This window comes from Mercenaria mercenaria, unplaced genomic scaffold (assembly GCF_021730395.1).
Source record: "Mercenaria mercenaria strain notata unplaced genomic scaffold, MADL_Memer_1 contig_4976, whole genome shotgun sequence".
Classification (NCBI taxonomy): domain Eukaryota; kingdom Metazoa; phylum Mollusca; class Bivalvia; order Venerida; family Veneridae; genus Mercenaria; species Mercenaria mercenaria.
Genome location: NW_026463249.1, coordinates 40,047 through 61,032, shown reverse-complemented (window position 1 = coordinate 61,032; position 20,986 = coordinate 40,047). Strand labels below are relative to the sequence as shown.

Below are 20,986 nucleotides of genomic sequence, written 5' to 3'. Positions count from 1 at the left end.
GATCTGTATGAAAGTTGGTCTGAATGTTCATCTTGATGATATCTAGATCAAGTTCGAAACTGGGTCAACTGCAATCAAAAACTAGGTCAGTAGGTCTAAAAATAGAAAAATATTGTGACCTCTCTAGAGGCCATACTTTTGAATGGATCTTCAGGAAAATTGGTCAGAATGTTCACTTTGATGAGATCTATTTCAGATTTGAAACTGGGTCATGTGTCGTCAATAACTAGGTCAGTAGGTTAAATAATAAAAAACCTTGTGACTTCTCTTGAGGCCATATTTTTTAATGGATCTTCATGAAAATTGGTCAGAATTTTTATCTTGATGATATCTAGTTCAGGTTCAAAACAGGGTCACATGAGCTCAAAAACTAGGACACTATGTCAAATAATAGAAAAAACAACGTCATACTCAGTTCAAAACTGGGTCATGTGGGGACAGGTGAGCGATTCAGGACCATCATGGTCCTCTTGTTCAAGGTAATCATCAGAAGTGAGGTTGCTTTTGCGCTTTTGATTTGATGTTGTTGTACCTTTGTTGAAGGAAGGTCACGAATATTTCAGTTTATAGTAAACTTTTTCCTGAAGGAGAAAGTGTTGTCTGCATTAGAAATTTAAATTGTTCCATCTGTCTGTTAGACAGTTTATAAGCTGTCCACTTGCAGCATAATATATGAGTTAGTCGATCATGAAAATAATTTCAAAGTTAATCTTATTATATAAGAAAGTGATAAGTGTATTTAACTTTAAAATAGATCCTATGACAGAAGAGCAAAGACAACAAGAGTACAACAAGAGACAACCTTTTGACACTTCCAAAGTTGTAAAGACAGATGAATGCAAGCCAAAAGCAGCTCCAAGGAAGAAACGCCAAGGTATGTTTATTTGATGTGTTGCAAAGGCAAATGATAGTTTTATGTGTTGATATTGCGCATATTTATTTTAGTCAAGAGTTATTTGCTTGACTATATAAAATATATAGGAGAGCTGTCTTGTTCACTTAGTTTATACAAAACGGGAATCCCGTGAAATTGGAAAAAAGATTAATGGCGACATACACCAATGTGTTAGACTATGTCTGAAGGTCACAAAAGGACATGTCGCCAGTCCGAGTTCCGCGACGTCATCAAAGTGGCGGCCAAATTTGAAAATAAAACTTTGCTTATCTTAAAATTTACTTAAGTTACACAGCAAAATTTTCATATTATTTTCTTTGTTTTTCTATCCTGGAATATATGCTGTCAATATGATAACAGTATTGAAGTATAAAAACAATTAAATTATGTGAAATAATCAAAATATATCTTGACCCACCCACTTTATTTCAACAGATTTATTTCTTGTTGAATATATTTTTGAGTCGGCTAAAGGCTGAAAGCCTTTTGACGAGTCCTTGCTGTTCAGCGATTCTCTAAATGGACCGAATAACACGAGAAGGGATGTAGTTCCATTAGATTTCTCAAACTTCAAACAGTTCACTGCATGAATGAAGTTAAGTTGTGTCAATTCCCTTTGCTATGACCAATATACAATGTAATCTGTCATATTTATGACTTGTAATTGTGCAATACTCGAATGTAACTCATTAAGCATAAATGTGCATTTTAAGAATTGCGCAGGCTTACAAAGCTTGGGTAACATCCAGCGAAAGACAAAAAATAGTTCCACAGGGCTCCAGATAAGATGCGTATTAGCGTAAATTACGTATAGAAATAATGCAAATACGCATGTCTAATAATTTCTAAGCGTATAAAAACGTATATAAAATTACAGAAACGCACACAATGCTTTTTTAGAAACAAAATCTGAATCGTCTGGATGCGTTAGGTAACATAGCCGATCAGCCTTAATTCTCCCACATTGAACATAAACACGCATCGTATGATTTCTATAAACTTTGCGTGGGTTGAATTTTGCAGTCAGTAAACGGATAAATTATCGGAAGAAGAAGCTCTTACTGGTTTGTTTAGTTACTACTGATATTAAAAATGATTATAATTCTATTTTTCGAGAAATAAACAAATCGGCGAAAAAATTAAATTGTATTTTCTTGTAGTTTTTGAAATCGAAAGTAGATCGTCTATGTTTGGCTGCTTTCACGAAACGAAACAACTTTTTATGAAAAGATTTAAATAAGAGGTAATTTAACGTAAACTTCAATGTCAGATACTGCCAATTGCTGCTAAATGTCTTCGTATCATCACAATTTGTAAAATATATTGTTGAAACTGGAGAAAAGTGTAATCGTATCCGGATATAATATTTTGGGTAAATATCGAGCTGTGTTATGAAATTTTAAGAAAAAAACTAAAAACAAACTGAAACTGGTAGACTATACTGTCAGTACATCAATCATTAGCCGATTCAGGCCCTTCAGGCCTTTGATTTTCGTGTAGGCTTTACCATTAAAATATATGAATATCATCATATTCTAACAGTGGTGAAGTTTCTATATATGTTTTAAACTACATAAAAGTGAGGTATACATGTCAACTTCGATATTCATGTAGCCTGTAATTGAATAAAGCTCTGCCACACATAAACATTATTCTGTACCAATTTGCTGGATTTGCATTTGTAACGCGTTGAACTGCGCAATGATTTTAAACATCCGCACTTAATTAAATGTAATGATTAGCATTCATGCAAATGAACCCCAACCTTATAATGTTTTGTTCCCTGTATATATGTTTTATATTGATAGAAGGCTTTTAAATGTTAGATTGGTAGTTTCTATAGGATCTCAAAACTTGATTGAACAATAATGGAGTCTTTGAACAATACACTTTCCTTAGTCCACAGTTTCCATTGTTACTGCCATTTTAGAATATTTTGGCTATTTTAGGCCAGTCTGTGGCATGCAAATTGCGAGAAGGAACTTTTTATGATGGGTATCACGGCTGGGTGATAAAGCATTTTCCATTGTCTAGTATTCTGATTTAACTCTTGAAAGGTCTAAGATAACTTAATCAATGGTCAAGGGCATGTAAACAATATTTTATAACATTTTTGGAGAATTTTCATAATAGTTCTATGACAGTACTCTTGCTATCACAAATGTCTTCTTGAAATCAAATTTTTCAATGGCTAAGAACATATGGCGACCATTTACAAAGTTTTTTTTTTAAATACAAGTAGAGAACAATTGTTATATGTTATTATTGGTTGGTTATTATTTGATTTAGATGGATTTAAGGTCGATCCACACCTTAGGACCGGAATGTAGAAATTTTTTGACGGAAAAGAATGAAATTTGACACAGTTATAGATCAGTCTCTATATTTTCAGAATATATATGTCTTTTTCGTTTTAACGTTTATGCGTCTACATTAAAAGCGCCACCTGGTGGCACCCGATTTTTCACGTCAATTTCTCGTTTTTCTTTCATAATTTTATTAAAAGTTTGGTGATTTCACTTTTTTTTTTCGATTGCGCATTGAGTTGACTGTTCCAGTGTATGTGACGAAATCTAAATATATTTAGTGCATTTATAGACCGCCATTTTTATGAAAACAAATGAGCACACGCCGAAGTCGTTATAAAATTTTCACGTGCAGATTTATGCATTTTGTTATATAACTTTTTTTCCGTGCGGTCAAAGTTTTTCATTTTCTAAAACAGTCTGCTGCAGGGTCTGCACTTTAAAATTATCAAATAAAAAAGGCATGTTTTCTCTTTGGATTTTTTGCTAGAAAACTTTAAATAGTTGTAGGTAAATGCCGAAAAATGCGACGTTTTTGAGGACATTACATGTACGTCACGTCGTTACAGAACGGGACACGACGAGTTATTTAGCAAGTAAAGTCAATAGGTTTTTATTAGCTCACCTGAGCAATGCTCAGGTGAGTTTTTCTGATCGCTCGATGTCCGGCGTCTGTCTGTCTGTCGTCTGTCGTCTGTCAACATTTAGCTTGTGTATGCGATAGAGACTGTATTTTACAACTGATCTTCATGAATATTGGTCAGAATGATAACCTTGATGAAATCTAGGCCGAGTTCGAAAATGGGTCATCTCGGGTCAAAAACTAGGTCACTAGGTCAAATCAAACAAAAACCTTGTGTATGCGATAGAGGCTGTATTTTTCAATTAATCTTCATGAATATTGGTCAGAATGATAACTTTGATGAAATCTAGGCCGAGTTCGAAAATGGGTCATCTCGGGTCAAAAACTAGGTCACTAGGTCAAATCAAAGAAAAACCTTGTGTATGCGATAGAGGCTGTATTTTTCAATTGATCTTCATGAATATTGGTCAGAATGATTGCCTTGATGAAATCTAGGCCGAGTTCGAAAATGGATCATCTCGGGTCAAAAACTAGGTCACTAGGTCAAATCAAAGAAAAACCTTGTGTATGCGATAGAGGCTGTATTTTTCAATTATTCTTCATGAATATTGGTCAGAATGATAACTTTGATGAAATCTAGGCCGAGTTCGGAAATGGGTCATCTCGGGTCAAAAACTAGGTCACTAGGTCAAATCAAAGAAAAACCTTGTGTATGCGATAGAGGCTGTATTTTTCAATTGATCTTCATGAGTATTGGTCAGAATGATTGCCTTGATGAAATCTAGGCCGACTTCGAAAATGGGTCATCTCGGGTCAAAAACTAGGTCACTAGGTCAAATCAAAGAAAAACCTTGTGTATGCGATAGAGGCGGTATTTTTCAATTGATCTTCATGAATTTTGGTCAGAATGATTACCTTGATGAAATCTAGGCCGAGTTCGAAAGTGGGTCATCTAGGGTCAAAAACTAGGTCAAATCAAGGAAAAACCTTGTGTATGCGATAGAGGCTGTATTTTTCAACTGATCTTCATGAAATTTAGCCAGAATGATTACCTTGATAAAGTCTAGGCCGAGTTTGAAAATGGGTCATCTGGGGTCAAAAACTAGGTCACTAGGTCAAATCGAAGAAAAACGTGTATGCAATAGAGGATGTAGTTTTCAATTGATCTTCATGAAATTTGGTCAGATTGATTGCCTTGATGAAATCTAGGTCGAGTTTGAATATGGGTTATCTGAGGTCAAAAACTAGGTCACTAGGTCAAATTAAAGAAAAATCTTGTGTATGCGATAGAGACTGTTTTTTTCAATTGATTTTTATGAAATTTTGTCAGGATGATTGCCTTAATAAAGTCTAGGTCAAATTTGAATATGGGTCATCTGAGGTCAAAAACTAGGTCACTTGGTCAAATCAAAGAAAAAACTTGTGTATGTGATAGAGGCTGTATTTTTCAATTGATCTTCATGAATTTTGGTCAGAATGATTGCCTTGATAAAATCTAGGTCGAGTTTGAACATGGGTCATCTAGGGTCAAAAACTAGGTCATATCTAAGAAAATGCTTGTTTTATGCAAGAGACCAATTTTTTGGTCCAATCTTAATGAAAATTGGTCAGAATATTTGTTTCCATGAAATTACTAGGTCAAACATGTTTTACACTGTTATGGTGTGTTTCTTAGGTGAGCGACCTAGGGCCATCTTGGCCCTCTTGTTTATCATATATTTTTCAACGGTACAAGTGTCTATTTTTTCACAAATACAGACTTTCAGCTGAACTGGTGCTATTTCTGATACGTCGATATAGGACTTTGTGTTTCGGCATTCATAAACGTAAAAAAAAAATCAGTATCTATATTTTTTTTATTTACTCTCTTGCTTTAGCGCGATTTCTTTCCAGTTGAAAAGTGAAACCCCTGTTATTATGACTAATAATTCTTTATGACTAATGCGATAAATTCTTACTTTCAGTTTATTATTATGGAAACACCTATTAATTATTGTGCATAAAAGCGGATAGCATGTCTACATTGGAAGTTTTCGACAATTTATAACAAAAATTATCAAAATTTATTTATTAAAAACATCTGCAATGTCTGCAATTTTTTAGATTTTAATCGTTTATATCATCTAAATCAATTTACAAAACAGTATAGAAATTAACTCAATAAACATTTTAAAATAATGGCTATTTATTATAGAATCTGAATACAAATAATAACATCGACACTCAAAATTAAAACATCTATTTATCTACCTCAAGTAAATTATATGAAACACAAGGCAGACTTTGAATGACAGATGGAGACGTATGGCCATTGACTTAGCCGCTCCGCCACGGGAGAAAAGGTTGTGTGAATCTTGTTTTTCTTTCTATTATCCCTAACACTCTCTAAGCACGCAAGCACGCACGCACGCACGCACATCCCATCACATGACCATAAGATTAATTGCCATGGAGTTGCCCGGTAAATTACCTGTTCTACGCAAATGTTCATATATACTGACGGCAGAATTCGGTTTTAAAGGTTAAAGTTTATTTTTTATTCCTTTGATATTTTATATCATTTGCGCTTTTTGAAATAAATCATATCTTCTATAATTTTCGTAGTCATGATATAAGAGATACTATCTCAAAGTTACACATACGCGTTAGCTTATCCTTATAAACTTCCGATGAATGTTGAAAATGGCTAAATTCTGAAATTTGATATTAAAATAAAAAAAGAAAACCTTACACATATACACGTGCCCGTAAAAATTGTAATATCTCGTAAATACGAAAGCTGGGGTGCGAGTTTGAGCCTCCAGTCCTCTGTACAAAGTTACGGTTTTTGAGTCGCACATGTAGATAATGGCAACAATCAACCGCTGTTGAACTAAAGAGAGTCTCAGTCACATCAGATATTTTTTTCTGTCCTTTACCCCTTCCGCTTAGCTCAAAAGAAGGAACGCAGATCTATGAATCGTGAATTTGATCCCAGGAGAGGGCATGACGACATGATAGGAGGCACGTGTCCGAAATCATTCTCCTCCAACTCTGATTTATGTGGTGAAGTTGGTAGTTACTTGATGAGAATACAGGATCCAGGAACACTAGCTATGTTAACTTCCAGCCGTAACATAGTAAACAGCGTTAAACCCGAAACAAACTTATTTTTATTTAGTGAAATATTTAACAGTTTTAGCAGAATGTTTACTCGTATTTGTGGTGTTTGATAGGTTTCTACAATTGGGAAAAAGAAGTACATATGGAATATGTTTCTATCACATGTCTATGAATAAAAGGATAACCTTCTTTACACACATATCTGGAAAGCTAAAACCATTTAGCAAATTTTGGTCAAAATGTAAAATAGAATACTGTAAATGCAGTAAAAATCTCAACTTTGAAAAAAAAATAGATCCTTTTTGGGGTTGTTTACATGACTGACCAATAAGAATGCACAGACGCTGCCTACCTTATTCCCAGGTATACACTTACCTCATTCCCAATAAATGGGGCCAAGGGACAGTAGATTTGAAAATTCCACAAATCTGCACTGATATCAGTGCGAAAAAAATCATAAAAAAATCCAATTTTGATTAAATCAAGGCAGTGATGAGCGAATGCATTGCATAGACTTAGCGCTTCCTTATGTGACATTTTCAGCTTTCCGATTCTGTTGCTTCTGAGATAAAAACGACACGTGACAAAAACACAGGTTTCAGGACACTAAATTTTGAAGCAAAAATGGCCTAAAGTGCGCACCTAGCGCGACCTGTACCATATTATCTGCAAATGACTGACCTAAAAATACATGTATATTTTTAAAGCATGTGGACAGACGAAAATAATGGTGGGAAGAAAAGTGTCTCATAACCGTTTACTTTTTCCGCAATTTTGAGCTGAATCTGGATGGATTAATGACCGTTTCCATTTCGTCTGACTTCCGTTACCTCAGTAAGGTTTTAGACCCGGCCGTCTACACGGAGCTAGGAAAATCGAGACAAGCACATATTTATTTTACACAATGATCACTCGTACAAAGGAATCCTTATTTCTATAAACAACATAAAAACTGTTGAATATATATGCCTGTGAAGTACATCTGTCTATTTTATTTAAAAGACGTATCTAACAACATTTCGCTAACATAATCACAACTTGTACTGCTGCATTGAAATGCATGTGTCGAGCGCACGTAGTATGTTTAAGCTTGCATGTACCATTAGCCATTTTACATTTGCACGTATGAGCAAGTACGTATGGTTTGGGTTTAATTAATAATATTTGACAAAACATGACGGCCTCAGAGCAGTTAGAATGCCTGGTTCTTTACAATACTTATATGCATGTGAATATTATAACGGCCTTTACTATTTGTAATACTAGTAATCTGGTCTCGAAGAAATATAATCAGCAACATGTTTAACTGAGCCATAGATATTCAAAACATACGAATCAGGTTCTAAACATAATTTATAATCTCATAAATTAAATCAAAGGCCTGAAGGGCCTGAGTCGGCTAATGATTGATGTACTGACAGTATAGTCTACCAGTTTCAGTTTGTTTTTAGTTTTTTTCTTAAAATTTCATAACACAGCTTGATATTTATCCAAAATATTATATCCGGATACAATTACACTTTTCTTCAGTTTTAACAATATATTTTACAAATTGTGATGATACGAAGACATTTAGCAGCAATTGGCAGTATCTGACATTGAAGTTTACGGTTAAATTACCTCTTATTTAAATCTTTTCATAAAAAAGTTGTTTCGTTTCGTGAAAGCAGCCAAACATAGATGATCTACTTTCGATTTCAAAAACTACAAGAAAATACAATTTAATGTTTCGCCGATTTGTTTATTTCTCGAAAAAAAAAGAATTAAAATCATTTTTAATATCAGTAGTAACTAAACAAACCAGTAAGAGCTTCTTCTTCCGATAATTTATCCGTTTACTGACTGCAAAATTCAACCCACGCAAAGTTTATAGAAATCATACGATGCGTGTTTATGTTCAATGTGGGAGAATTAAGGCTGATCGGCTATGTTACCTAACGCATCCAGACGATTCAGATTTTGTTTTTAAAAAAGCATTGTGTGCGTTTCTGTAATTGGTACACCGGCATGTGATTATAAAATACAGGTCAGGTTTGATTTCGGCAACAATCCACAAATTTTGTTTGTGTTATAGCCCCTTTTTGACATACAATTTTGCTGTCTGTTCAATAACTCTTGAAGGGATGAGTGGATTGAATTGGTATATGATCTTTCAAATACAGGCCAAGTTCAATTTGAGTTACAGTGCAGCAATTTTTTTGCAGATTTATAGTCCCCTTTCTGACTTAAAATTTTGCAAAATGTTGATGTCAAATTCAAGTTTAGTTATAATCCACCAAGTTTTGATGAGTTATGGCTCCTTTTTAGCTCACCTGTCACATAGTGACAAGGTGAGCTTTTGTGATCACCCTTCGTCCGTCGTCCGTCGTCAACAATTTCTTGTCTGCACGATAGTGGTTTCATTTATGATTTTATTTTAACCAAACTTGCACACAACTTGTATCACCATAAGATCATGGTTCCTTTCTTGAACTGGCCAGAATTAGCCATTTTAACCTTGTCTGCAAAATAGCAGCTTCATTTATGATTTTATTTTAACCAAACTGGCACACAACTTGTGTCACCATAAGATCTTGGTTCCTTTCTTGAACTGGCGAGATTCCATTATGGGTTCCAGAGTGATGGCCCCTGAAAGGGCCAAAATTAGCTATTTTGACCTTGTCTGCACAATAGCAGCTTCATTTATGATTTGAATTTAATCAAACTTGCACAAAACTTGTGTCACCATAAGATCTCGGTTCCTTTATTGAACCGGCCAGATCCCATAATGGGTTCCAGAGTTATGAGCTATTTTGACCTTGTCTGCACAATAGCAGCTTCATTTATGATTTGATTTTAACTAAACTTGCACACAGCTTGTATCACCACAAGATCTTGCTTCCTTTCTTCAACTGGCCAGATTTCTTAATGGGTTCCAGAGTTATGGCCCCTTAAAGGTCCAAAATTGGCTATTTTGGCTTTTGCAGCCATATAGAGACTTCATTTATGGTTTTATTTGATACAAACTTCCAAAATATCTTCAGCAACAATAAATCTTGGATTCCATGACAAATCAGATCCAATCGTAGGTTCCAGAATTATTTTATATCTGATTACCTCCCCTGATTTTAATCAAAATGGATTTATATCAGTAAGTACTTATAGGACTTTTTTGAAATTTCATTATTGTTATTAGTTGGACTGAGACAATCAGGGTAGATAACTATGGACTGATTTTATGTCAAATTACCTCCCTTTATTTCAAATTAAAATGGGTATATCTCCATAACTAATGAAGATTCTGATCTGAAATTTCATTTATGTCAACAGATTTATTTGGCAGATCCTTCTTTTGTTCACTTACAATATTTTTTTTTTTTAATTACTTCCCTTTTATGTTACTATAAATAGCTTATTTTTAGTAACTTTTTTATTATTGGCCGTAGGGAAAAACCGAGACCACATTTCTATGGTACAACATGGATGGTACCTCCAATTTTTAGGTGTATTTTGACATATCTATACCTTGTAAGAATTTTTTTTTCTTTTTGGTTAAATTTTTTCCTTTTGTTGTTCCTGTCCTTTGGACTTAGATATTTTTTCTGAGGACCTTCTTGTCCTCAAGTGCAATGATAACAGGTGAGCGATATAGGGCCATCATGGCCCTCTTGTTAATTTAACCCTTTACCACACAGAACAGAAGCCAAAGTAACCTCTTTTACATAACACTGATAAGTGATAATCAATAATCAATAATCGGTATATGGCTGATAAAGGTGACTGTCTTATCTGAACAGAGGTGTTGGCATTATTTTGTGATTACACACACTTATGTTAGAAATGTCATTATTTTAATATTTTCTGTAAGTTTGACATTATTTTTGTCAATATAAAGTTTATAGCAATTTAAATTCTCTTTCCGATGATACAAAATTTATTGTAGTTTCTCTTTGAGTTTCGAAGATATAAAGTGTTAAAGTACGGGAATATATATTTTTAGGCATAAAATTCTGTTTTGGATTACTTTCACATTGAAATTCATATACAATTTCATTTTGATGTTTGAAAGTTTGATTTATAGTTAATAGACTTATCTTCCGAATCGGAATCGGTAAGTATTTATATATAAAAAAACAACCATCAAACTGAATAACACTACAAAAATAACGGATCATAAAATTTCTGAAAGTGCCAAAAGATCGCTGAGATCGAGACTCGTAACCGACTACAGTATTCTTGTGCTAAAAATTAAAAATTTGAAGATAATATTACGTAATATTTTGATGATCAAACGTCGGTACATCACGGGTGACTTCCGCAGCAATTAACTCTTGGGGTGTCATAAAATATTTGAAAGCCGCGGTCCTTCTGTTTTGATTAACACTTCCCGTTATGTAAGGCCATAAATTCCAAGCCATCGTATACACAAATTGTTGTTTAGGGGAAATCCGCATGTATCACGCATGACCTTCATGACCTAACACATTTAAAAATACTTTGATGTTAAATGGTTGTTATTTTTAGAACGAGGAAAGCCCGCGAACCGGCCAGTTGCAAGCAGTTTTCTCAGTAATTTTCCATGACGTAGCGTCGTGCACATGTAGGAAAAAACCCCGGTGTCTTTCTTTGCAAAGTACTCGATAAATTTAAATAGTAACCACATGATCTTGTACGTAAATAATGATGACGAAATCCCATATTTTGAGTTAGTAAACATCCGGAATTTGTTTCTTTAGGAAAAGAACGAAAATAAAGCGATTGATTATGAGACACGGGATAAAACGATTCTGTTCAAATGGCCGTTAATCGGTATAATACGTTTCTATCGGGGAACCGATAGACTCGGGTCAATACGTTTCTGTTCGGTAATCGATAGATACGGTGATAAACGTATCCATGTGGGAAAGGGTTAAAACATAGAAAACGGTTCTTTCTTTCATTCAGGAAGGAGGTGTTATCGGGGTCTTATTTAGCCTGCTGAAAGGGAACGGTTCTAGTTTACAGTAAAATTTTCCTACTGCATTTAGCTTATTTACGGCTTTGATTGAATTTTGTATATATCACTGGCAACATCGGTTATGGCCAATTACTTTCATACTTAAATTGTCACTTTTGGACACCAGAACTGGTACTTTATTTTTTATTCAGTTCACCTTTTTTAGCTCACCTGTCACGAAGTGACAAGGTGAGCAATTGTGACCACTTGATGTCCGTCGTGCGTCGTGTGTAGTCAGTCGTGCGTCATCCGTCAACAATTTCTAAAAAAATCTTCTTCTTGAAAACCACTGGGCAGAATTACACCAAACTTCACAGGAATGATCCTTGGGTGGCCCACTTTCAAAATTGTTCAAAGAATTGAATTCCATGCAGAACTCCAACCAAAAGGAAAAACTTTAAAAATCTTCTTGTCCAAAACCACAGGGCCTAGGGCTATGATATCTGGTGTGTAGCATCATCTAGTGGTCCTCTACCAAGATTTTTCAAATTATCCCCCTAGGGTCAAATATGGCCCCGCCCCAGGGGTCACATGGTTTATAAAGACTTATACAGGAAAAACTTTGAAAATCTTCTTGTACAAAACCACATGGCTTAGGGCTTTGATATTTGGTATGTAGCATCATCTAGTGGTCCTCTACCAAGATTGTTCAAATTATGCCCCAAGGGTCAAATATGGCCCCGCCCCGGGGTCACATGGTTTATATAGACTTATATAGGAAAAACTTTGAAAATCTTCTTGTACAAAACCACATGGCCTAGGGCTTTGATATTTAGTATGTAGCATCGTCTAGTGGTCCTCTACCAAGATTGTTCAAATTATCCCACTAGGGTCAAATATGGCCCCGCCCCGGGGTCCCAAGTTTTACATAGACTTATATAGGAAAAAAGGTTTAAAAATATTCTTGTCTGGAACCACAACACTTAGACCATTGATATTTGGTTTGTAGCATTGTCTTATGGTCCTCAACCAAAATTGTTCAAATTGTACCCCTTGGGTGAAAGGAGGCCCTGCCCTTGGGGTCCCAAGTTTTATATAGACTTACATAGGAAAAAGCTTTAAAACTCTTCTTGTCTGAAACCATACGACGTAGGCTTTTGATATTTGGTATGATGCATTGTCTAGTAGTCTTCTACCAAAATTATTCAAATTATGCCCCTGGGGTTAAAAGAGGCCCCCGCCCTGGGGTCACTTAGTTATTATGTGAGTTACATAGGAAAAATACTTAAAAAATCATCTGATCCTATTCCAAGAATGTTTAATTATAATTACCTGATGACCCCAAGTAATATGATGTCACTTGACTGTGACCTTGACCTACTGACCTACTTTCTTGTTTTTTAAGATACAGCCTTGAAATTTTGATGACCTACACAGTTTTGCACACAGATCGTAAAACTGAATTTTATTGACCATGAATATGACCTACTGACTTTCTTAATATTTTATCATCATTTTGACATTTGAAACATGTAGCTCATATTACTCAGATGAGCGATCCAGGGTCACCATGACCCTCTTGTTTTGTTTTACTATGAGTAAAGAAGAACAAAATCAGAGAGTGAATACTTGTTCTTTAGAACTCGCTATATAATATTGCTCTTTGAAGTTTAACTAGTTTATAAGGGTAGATATTTATGTAAAATTTCACATTATTACTATAAGTATAATATTTCGTTGGGTAATATGTAACATTGTCAACATTATTGTCCACAGACTGAGGAATTATATCCTGTGTTTGATTTATATATTTTAAACAGATAATAAACCATCAGCTCCTAAAAATCTGACCACCTCTGATATCACTTCTGAATCATGTCACCTTCATTGGCAAAAACCTGACCATGAGAATGGTAGCCCTATCACAAAGTACATTGTTCAGATATGTAAAAGTGGTGAAAAAGACTGGAAGGAAGCTGGTTCAAGTACTACCACTGACACTGTTGTACATGGATTACAAAGACGGACACAATATCTTTTTCGAGTAGCAGCAGAAAACGAAGTTGGCATAGGAGCATTTGGGGAACTTTCAGCACATAAAACTACAGAGGATAGCTCAGGTAAATTAATATCAGAAAATGCTTCAGATGTGTTTTTAGCTCACCTGTCACATAGTGACAAGGTGAGCTTTTGTGATCACCCTTCGTCCGTCGTCCGTGCGTCTCATGCGTCAACAATTTCTTGTCTGCACGATAGTGGTTTCATTTATGATTTTATTTTAACCAAACTTGCACACAACTTGTATCACGATAAGAGCTCGGTTCCTTTCTTGAACTGGCCAGATCCCATTACAGGTTCCAGAGTTATGGCCCCTGAAAGGGCCAAAATTAGCTATTTTGACCTTGTCTGCACAATAGCAGCTTTATTTATAATTTGATTTTTACCAAACTGGCACACAACTTGTATCACCATAAGATCTTGGTTCCTTTCTTGAACTGGTCAGATTCCATTATGGGTTCCAGAGTTATGGCCCCTGAAAGGACCAGAATTAGCTATTTTGACCTTGTCTGCACAATAGCAGCTTTATTTATGATTTTATTTTAACCAAACTTGCACACAACTTGTATCACCATATGATCTTGGTTCCTTTTTTTTAACTGGCCAGATTCCTTTATGGGTTCCAGAGTGATGGCCCCTGAAACGGCCAGAATTAGCTATTTTGACCTTGTCTGCACAATAGCAGCTTCATTTATGATTTGAATTTAATCAAACTTGCACAAAACTTGTGTCACCATAAGATCTCGGTTCCTTTCTTGAACCGGCCAAATCCCATAATGGATTCCAGAGTTATGGCCCCTGAAAGGGCCAAAATTAGCTATTTTGACCTTGTCTGCACAATAGCAGCTTTATTTATGATTTGATTTTAACCAAACTTGCACAAAACTTGTATCACTACAAGATCTTGGTTCCTTTCTTGAACTGGCCAGATTCCTTCATGTGTTCCAGAGTTATGGCCCCTTGAAGGTCCAAAATTGGCTATTTTGGTTTTTGCAGCCATATAGAGACTTCATTTATGGTTTTATTTGATACAAACTTCCAAAATATCTTCAACAACAATAAATCTTGGATTCCATGACAAATCAGATCCATTCGTAGGTTCCAGAGTTATTTTATATCTGATTACCTCCCCTGATTGTAATCAAAATGGATTTATATCAGTAAGTACTTATAGGACTTATTTGAAATTTCATTATTGTCATTAGTTGGACTGAGCCAATCAGGGTAGATAACTATGGACTGATTTTATGTCAAATTACCTCCCTTTATTTCAAATTGAAATGGGTATATCTCCGTAACTAATGAAGTTTCATTTATGTCAACAGATTTATTTAGCAGATCCTTCTTTTGTTAACTTACAGTCATTTTTTTTTTAATTAATTCCCTTTTACGTTACTATAAATAGCTTGTTTTTAGTAACTTTTTTATTATTGGCCGTAGGGAAAAACCGAGACCACTTTTCTGTGATACAACATGGATGGTACCTCCGATTTTTAGGTGTATTTTGACATATCTGTACCTTGTAAGAATTTTTTTTCTTTTTGGTTTAATTTCTTCCCTTAGTTGTTCCTGTCCTTTGGACTTAGATATTTTTTCTGAGGACCTTCTTGTCCTCAAGTGCAGTGATAACAGGTGAGCGATATAGGGCCATCATGGCCCTCTTGTTATGTTGAATCTGTGTTGTTATGTTGAATATGCATTATCAAAAATGCTTTATAACTGTACTGAATACTTTATAATTGCACTGAATACAATTCCCCAGTTAAAGCTACTTGCTTAAAGTTTGGGTGAAAATTTTTCAGCATGTTCATTTCTGCAAGTTTTGCATAGAATGTATATATATGACTTTGAAAAATGGTAAAGTGAGTGAAAATAAATATTGGTAAGAAAAGTTGATTTCTTCTATTATTTCAAAAGTTCTGCAGTTGTTAACTCACTTCTGCCCAATAATTTTAGTTATTTAGCAAAAATTATATGAAAAAAGTTTGTACTAATGTTCAATTTCACAGTACATACATTTTATTAGCTCACCTGTCACATAGTGACAAGGTGAGCTTTTGTGATCACCCTTCGTCCGTCGTCAGTCCGTCCGTCCGTGCGTCAACAATTTCTTGTCTGCACGATAGTGGTTTCATTTATGATTTTATTTTAACCAAACTTGCACACAACTTGTATGACCATAAGGTCTCGGTTCCTTTCTTGAACTGGCCAGATCCCATTATGGGTTCCAGAGTTATGGCCCCTGAAAGGGCCAAAATTAGCTATTTTGACCTTGTCTGCACAATAGCAGCTTTATTTATGATTTGATTTTTACCAAACTGGCACACAACTTATATCACCATAAGATCTTGGTTCCTTTCTTGAACTGGCCAGATTCCTTTATGGGTTCCAGAGTGATGGCCCCTGAAAGGGCCAAAATTAGCTATTTTGACCTTGTCTGCACAATAGCAGCTTCATTTATGATTTTATTTTAACCAAACTTGCAAACAACTTGTATCACCATAAGATCTTGGTTCCTTTCTTGAACTGGCGAGATTCCTTTATGGGTTCCAGAGTGATGGCCCCTGAAAGGGCCAGAATTAACTATTTTGACCTTGTCTGCACAATAGCAGCTTCATTTATGATTTGAATTTAATCAAACTTGCACAAAACTTGTGTCACCATTAGGTTTTGGTTCTTTTATCGAACCGGCCAGATCCCATAATGGGTTCCAGAGTTATGGCCCCTGAAAGGGCCAAAATTGGCTATTTTGCCCTTGTCTGCACAATAGCAGATTCATTTATGATTTGATTTTAACCAAACTTGCCCACAACTTGTATCACCACAAGATCTTGGTTCCTTTATTGAACTGGCCAGATTCCTTCATGTGTTCCAGAGTTATGGCCCCTTAAAGGTCCAAAATTGGCTATTTTGGTTTTTGCAGCCATATAGAGACTTCATTTATGGTTTTATTTGATACAAACTTCCAAAATATCTTCAACAACAATAAATCTTGGATTCCATGACAAATCAGATTCAATCGTAGGTTCCAGAATTATTTTATATCTGATTACCTCCCCTGATTGTAATCAAAATGGATTTATATCAGTTAGTACTTATAGGACTTATTTGAAATTTCATTATTGTCATTAGTTGGACTGAGCCAATCAGGGTAGATAACTATGGACTGATTTTATGTCAAATTACCTCCCTTTATTTCAAATTAAAATGGGTATATCTCCGTAACTAATGAAGATACTGATCTGAAATTTCATTTATGTCAACAGATTTATTTGGCAGATCCTTCTTTTGTTCACTTACAATAATTTTTTTTTTAATTACTTCTCTTTTACGTTACTATAAATAGCTTATTTTTAGTAACTTTTTTATTATTGGCCGTAGGGAAAAACCGAGATCACTTTTCTGTGGTACAATATGGATGGTACCTCCAATTTTTAGGTGTATTTTGACATATCTGTACCTTGTAAGAATTTTTTTTTTCGGTTAAATTTCTTCCCTTTTTTGTTACTGTCCTTTGGACTTAGATATTTTTTCTGAGGACCTTCTTGTCCTCAAGTGCAATGATAACAGGTGATCGATATAGGGCCATCATGGCCCTCTTGTTTATTTATTTTTTTTGAGAGAGAAAAATGTGTGAACGAGTCACTTAAATGAAGTGATAGTCACGGTTAAATTTGACTAGGGCGTAAAATGTACAGTACAAATGGTGTAAAATAACTATTTAGCAGACGAAAAGAACAGTTATCCAATGGATATTGATATCACTAAAGTTTGTTATAATAATATTCCAGTCATGCCGTATTGTGATATTTTCTCTTTGCAAAATAGAATGGGAATATCATGATGAAAATACAGCCAAAGCGAAATGTGGTGATTCTATAGTGTTGAAAGTACCCTTCAAAGGTGCAAAACCAAGTGTTTCCTTATTGCACAATGATGGTCCAGTCCAAAATATGACAAGAGTAAAAGCAGAAATAATAGACAGTTGTGTATGCTGTCGTCTTCAGGAGGTTGACCTGGCAGATCAAGGGGAATACACTTTAACAGTGGAAAATGACACAGGAAGAGGAACTGTAGTTGCAAATCTTATTGTTCTAGGTCAGATTAAAAATGGTTGAATTCAAAAAATGATTTTATCTTTTATGACTTCTTTTTAGTTCTTTGTAATTCATTACTGAAAATCTGAATATTATATTCTTTGGACTTGCTTAACATTGAGATAATGTTGTGGCTAAAAGGGTTAAAAGTATCAGTTATGATAGGTTATTGTTGTCTCAGTGTTTCTCAGTATTATAAATAAAACAACATCACTTTCTGTCTGTTTAATTCTGTTAGCAAGTTACATTTTATTTACCCAAACATCTTTTTAAAGATATTATACATCAAAGTGACTATTTGGTTTTCACAGAAAGGCTGCCAGCTCCACAGAATCTCACTGCTAATTGGACCACACCAGTGTCATGTCAAGTTAACTGGCAGGAACCAGTAGATTTAGTTGGAAGCAAAATAAAGGTGTACGTTGTCGAGATGTATTTGAAAGAAGGAAAACATTATTCGACACCTAATTCCTACCAGTGTGATACAACTTTCTTAAATATAAAAGATTTAGACAGCAACAATCAGTACCTGTTTCGTGTAGCTGCAAAAAATGAAGTCGGCATCGGAGAATTTACAGCTTTGCAGGGATTGAAAACTGTAAAGAATATTGATGGTATGATGTAAATATTTTTTACAATACAGTCGACATCGTACTTGCGACCACCTCTATTAAGCGATTTTTGTATTAAACGACCGGTCAAAATCCCTCCTGAACGTTTTCAGTATATAGATTCATTCCATTAAACGACTAGCGACCACATTAATGTAGTCCCGACAGGTAAAATATTCGACAAAAGTATCTATTAAGCGACAGGGTACCAAATTTCTACCGGCCATTTCTTCATCTGTGTAATTAGCGAGTAAGTTTTGTTCACGGTTAGTGGACTTGGGAAAGTGTTCACGATGTTAAAACAGATTTTGAAACCATACATGTATGTTCATAATAACAACAGTTACATTAACAGTTAAAAATAACTTTTCTTTTCATCTGACTGAAATTCATTAAGAGACCATTCCATTAAGAGACCACTTCTTTGCAGTCCCTTGGGTGGTCTCTTAATACAATGTCGACTGTATAGCAATTTGCTCATTATTATAAACATAAAAGATATGTTCATAATAAGCATAAGTTCAGTTTTAAACCAATGTTGCTGTCCTTCACTGAAAACCTGTATATAGTTGTCACCTGTTTATAGTAATAAATTTCAGTCAGTCCCTTAGATGTCTGCAATAAACAGGTTAGACTGTACATACATTTTATGGATTTTTTTAGAAAGAAAAACGCAATTCGCCTAAAATGTGTGAAAAAGTTACTTTGGAGTGACAGTCATGATATGGTTTGACTAAGACTTAAGAACCTTAAGTACAGATGTTGTAAAAGTACTATTTAACAGACTTCTGACACAGAAAAGAACAGTTATCCAATGGATATTGATATCACTGAAGTTTATTATGATGACATTCTTGTCATGCCTTATTGTGATATTTTCTCTTTGCAAAATAGAATGGGAATATCATCATGAAAATACGGCCAAAGTGAAATGTGGTGATTCTATAGTGTTGAAAGTACCCTTCAAAGGTGCAAAACCAAAGTTATCCTTAATGCACAATGATTATCCAGTCCAAAATATGGAAAGAGTAAAAGCAGAAATAATAGACTGTTGTGTATGCTGTTGTCTTCAGGAGGTTGACCTGGCAGATCAAGGGAAATACACTTTAACAGTGAAAAATGACACACAGGTGAAACACACTATAGGGAACAGTAGTGTTGCACTTGGAGGTGAAAAAATAAGTTCTTAATTTGGCAAAAAAAGTATTTTTCTACATAGTAGAGTGCTTGAAGTATAAGCAACTTAAGTGGTTTGCTGGTACTTGCATCGGAAATGTAATTTTTAAAGGCTGATAAAATGCATATTTTTGCTGGTTACGGACACTACAAGTGGTACATTTTGTAAAATAAAGCTTCAAATTTATGATAAACTTGAACTATTTTTACTGTTTTGTAGGACAAACACATGGAAATACATAATGCAAGGCAAAAATAGGACTGGGAAAGGTATAGCTACTGAAAAAAGAAACATATTGTTGGATATTAATTTGTTGCAAAAAAACTTGTATATTTCAAATCATCTGACATCTTCAATTTCAGTGTTAATGATGAAAACTTAATGAAAAATCAACACAAATTCTGTCTTTGTTGAAACAAAATGACTTAGATTACAGGGAAAGTGATTAATTTAAAAAAAAATCCTAAATATTGATAGATACCAGTAATTGGTTACGGACACTAAAAAAAGCCTCAAGAATGGTTTTGCATTAGATTATGATAAAACGTTAAACCCACTCATGAATTATTTAGTATAATGTTAAAATGATATCTGAATGGAAAGTGTATTTAAATTTGATATTCTTCAAACAAAAATAAACAACTTGCCAAATTAAAACCAATGAAAAAGAAAACAGAACAACAAAATCTGAAAACTTCCTGTTTTCATGAAATCTTGTAACTTAATAAGCAATATTAAGTTCTCTAAATGATACATTATTATCAATACTTTGTATTCATATCACACAACTAACACACATTTTTACTCAAGAATGTCACTAACCAGAAAAAAGAAATTAACTTCATGGTTATGGACACTACACTATGAATTATCTAACGAAAGTACACATATCTATAATCTTTCTGTAACTTTTTTTTCTTCAAATTTTCAGATGTGTCGGTGTTGAAAATGTAGCCCTATTATCAGTCATGGTAGATTCATCTATAAATGCAACAACATTGTCTCTTATCTCCTATGACAGATCCTGTTTGTGCGGACACATAAATTTCTTTCCACTCTTTTTCCTTCATCGTGTGATTTTGATATTAGTTCTGCTTTCTTAACTAATCTAGTTTTGAGTTACTCTTCTCTACTTCTTGTTGCTGTCTCATTCTACAATCATTCTTTCTTTCTCTTTCATTTTTCTTTTAATTTTCACATTGGCCTGGATTGAGTTTCTGCCTTTCTTGCCATTTAACCTCT

At 34.5% G+C, this 20,986-nt stretch overlaps 1 protein-coding gene across 1 annotated transcript in view; it reads left to right on the top strand.

The window, feature by feature from the left end:
- Positions 1-754: 754 nt before the first annotated feature.
- LOC128554367 (uncharacterized) overlaps positions 755-20,986 on the top strand; it is a gene marked incomplete at both ends in the record, with an annotated part of 46,710 nt that continues 26,478 nt past the window's right edge. Inside the window, 4 exons of the mRNA XM_053535651.1 lie at positions 755-874; positions 13,622-13,921; positions 17,688-17,957; positions 18,268-18,570. Of these exons, the coding sequence (XP_053391626.1) occupies positions 755-874; positions 13,622-13,921; positions 17,688-17,957; positions 18,268-18,570 (993 nt within the window). The remainder of the gene's footprint in view (positions 875-13,621; positions 13,922-17,687; positions 17,958-18,267; positions 18,571-20,986) is intronic.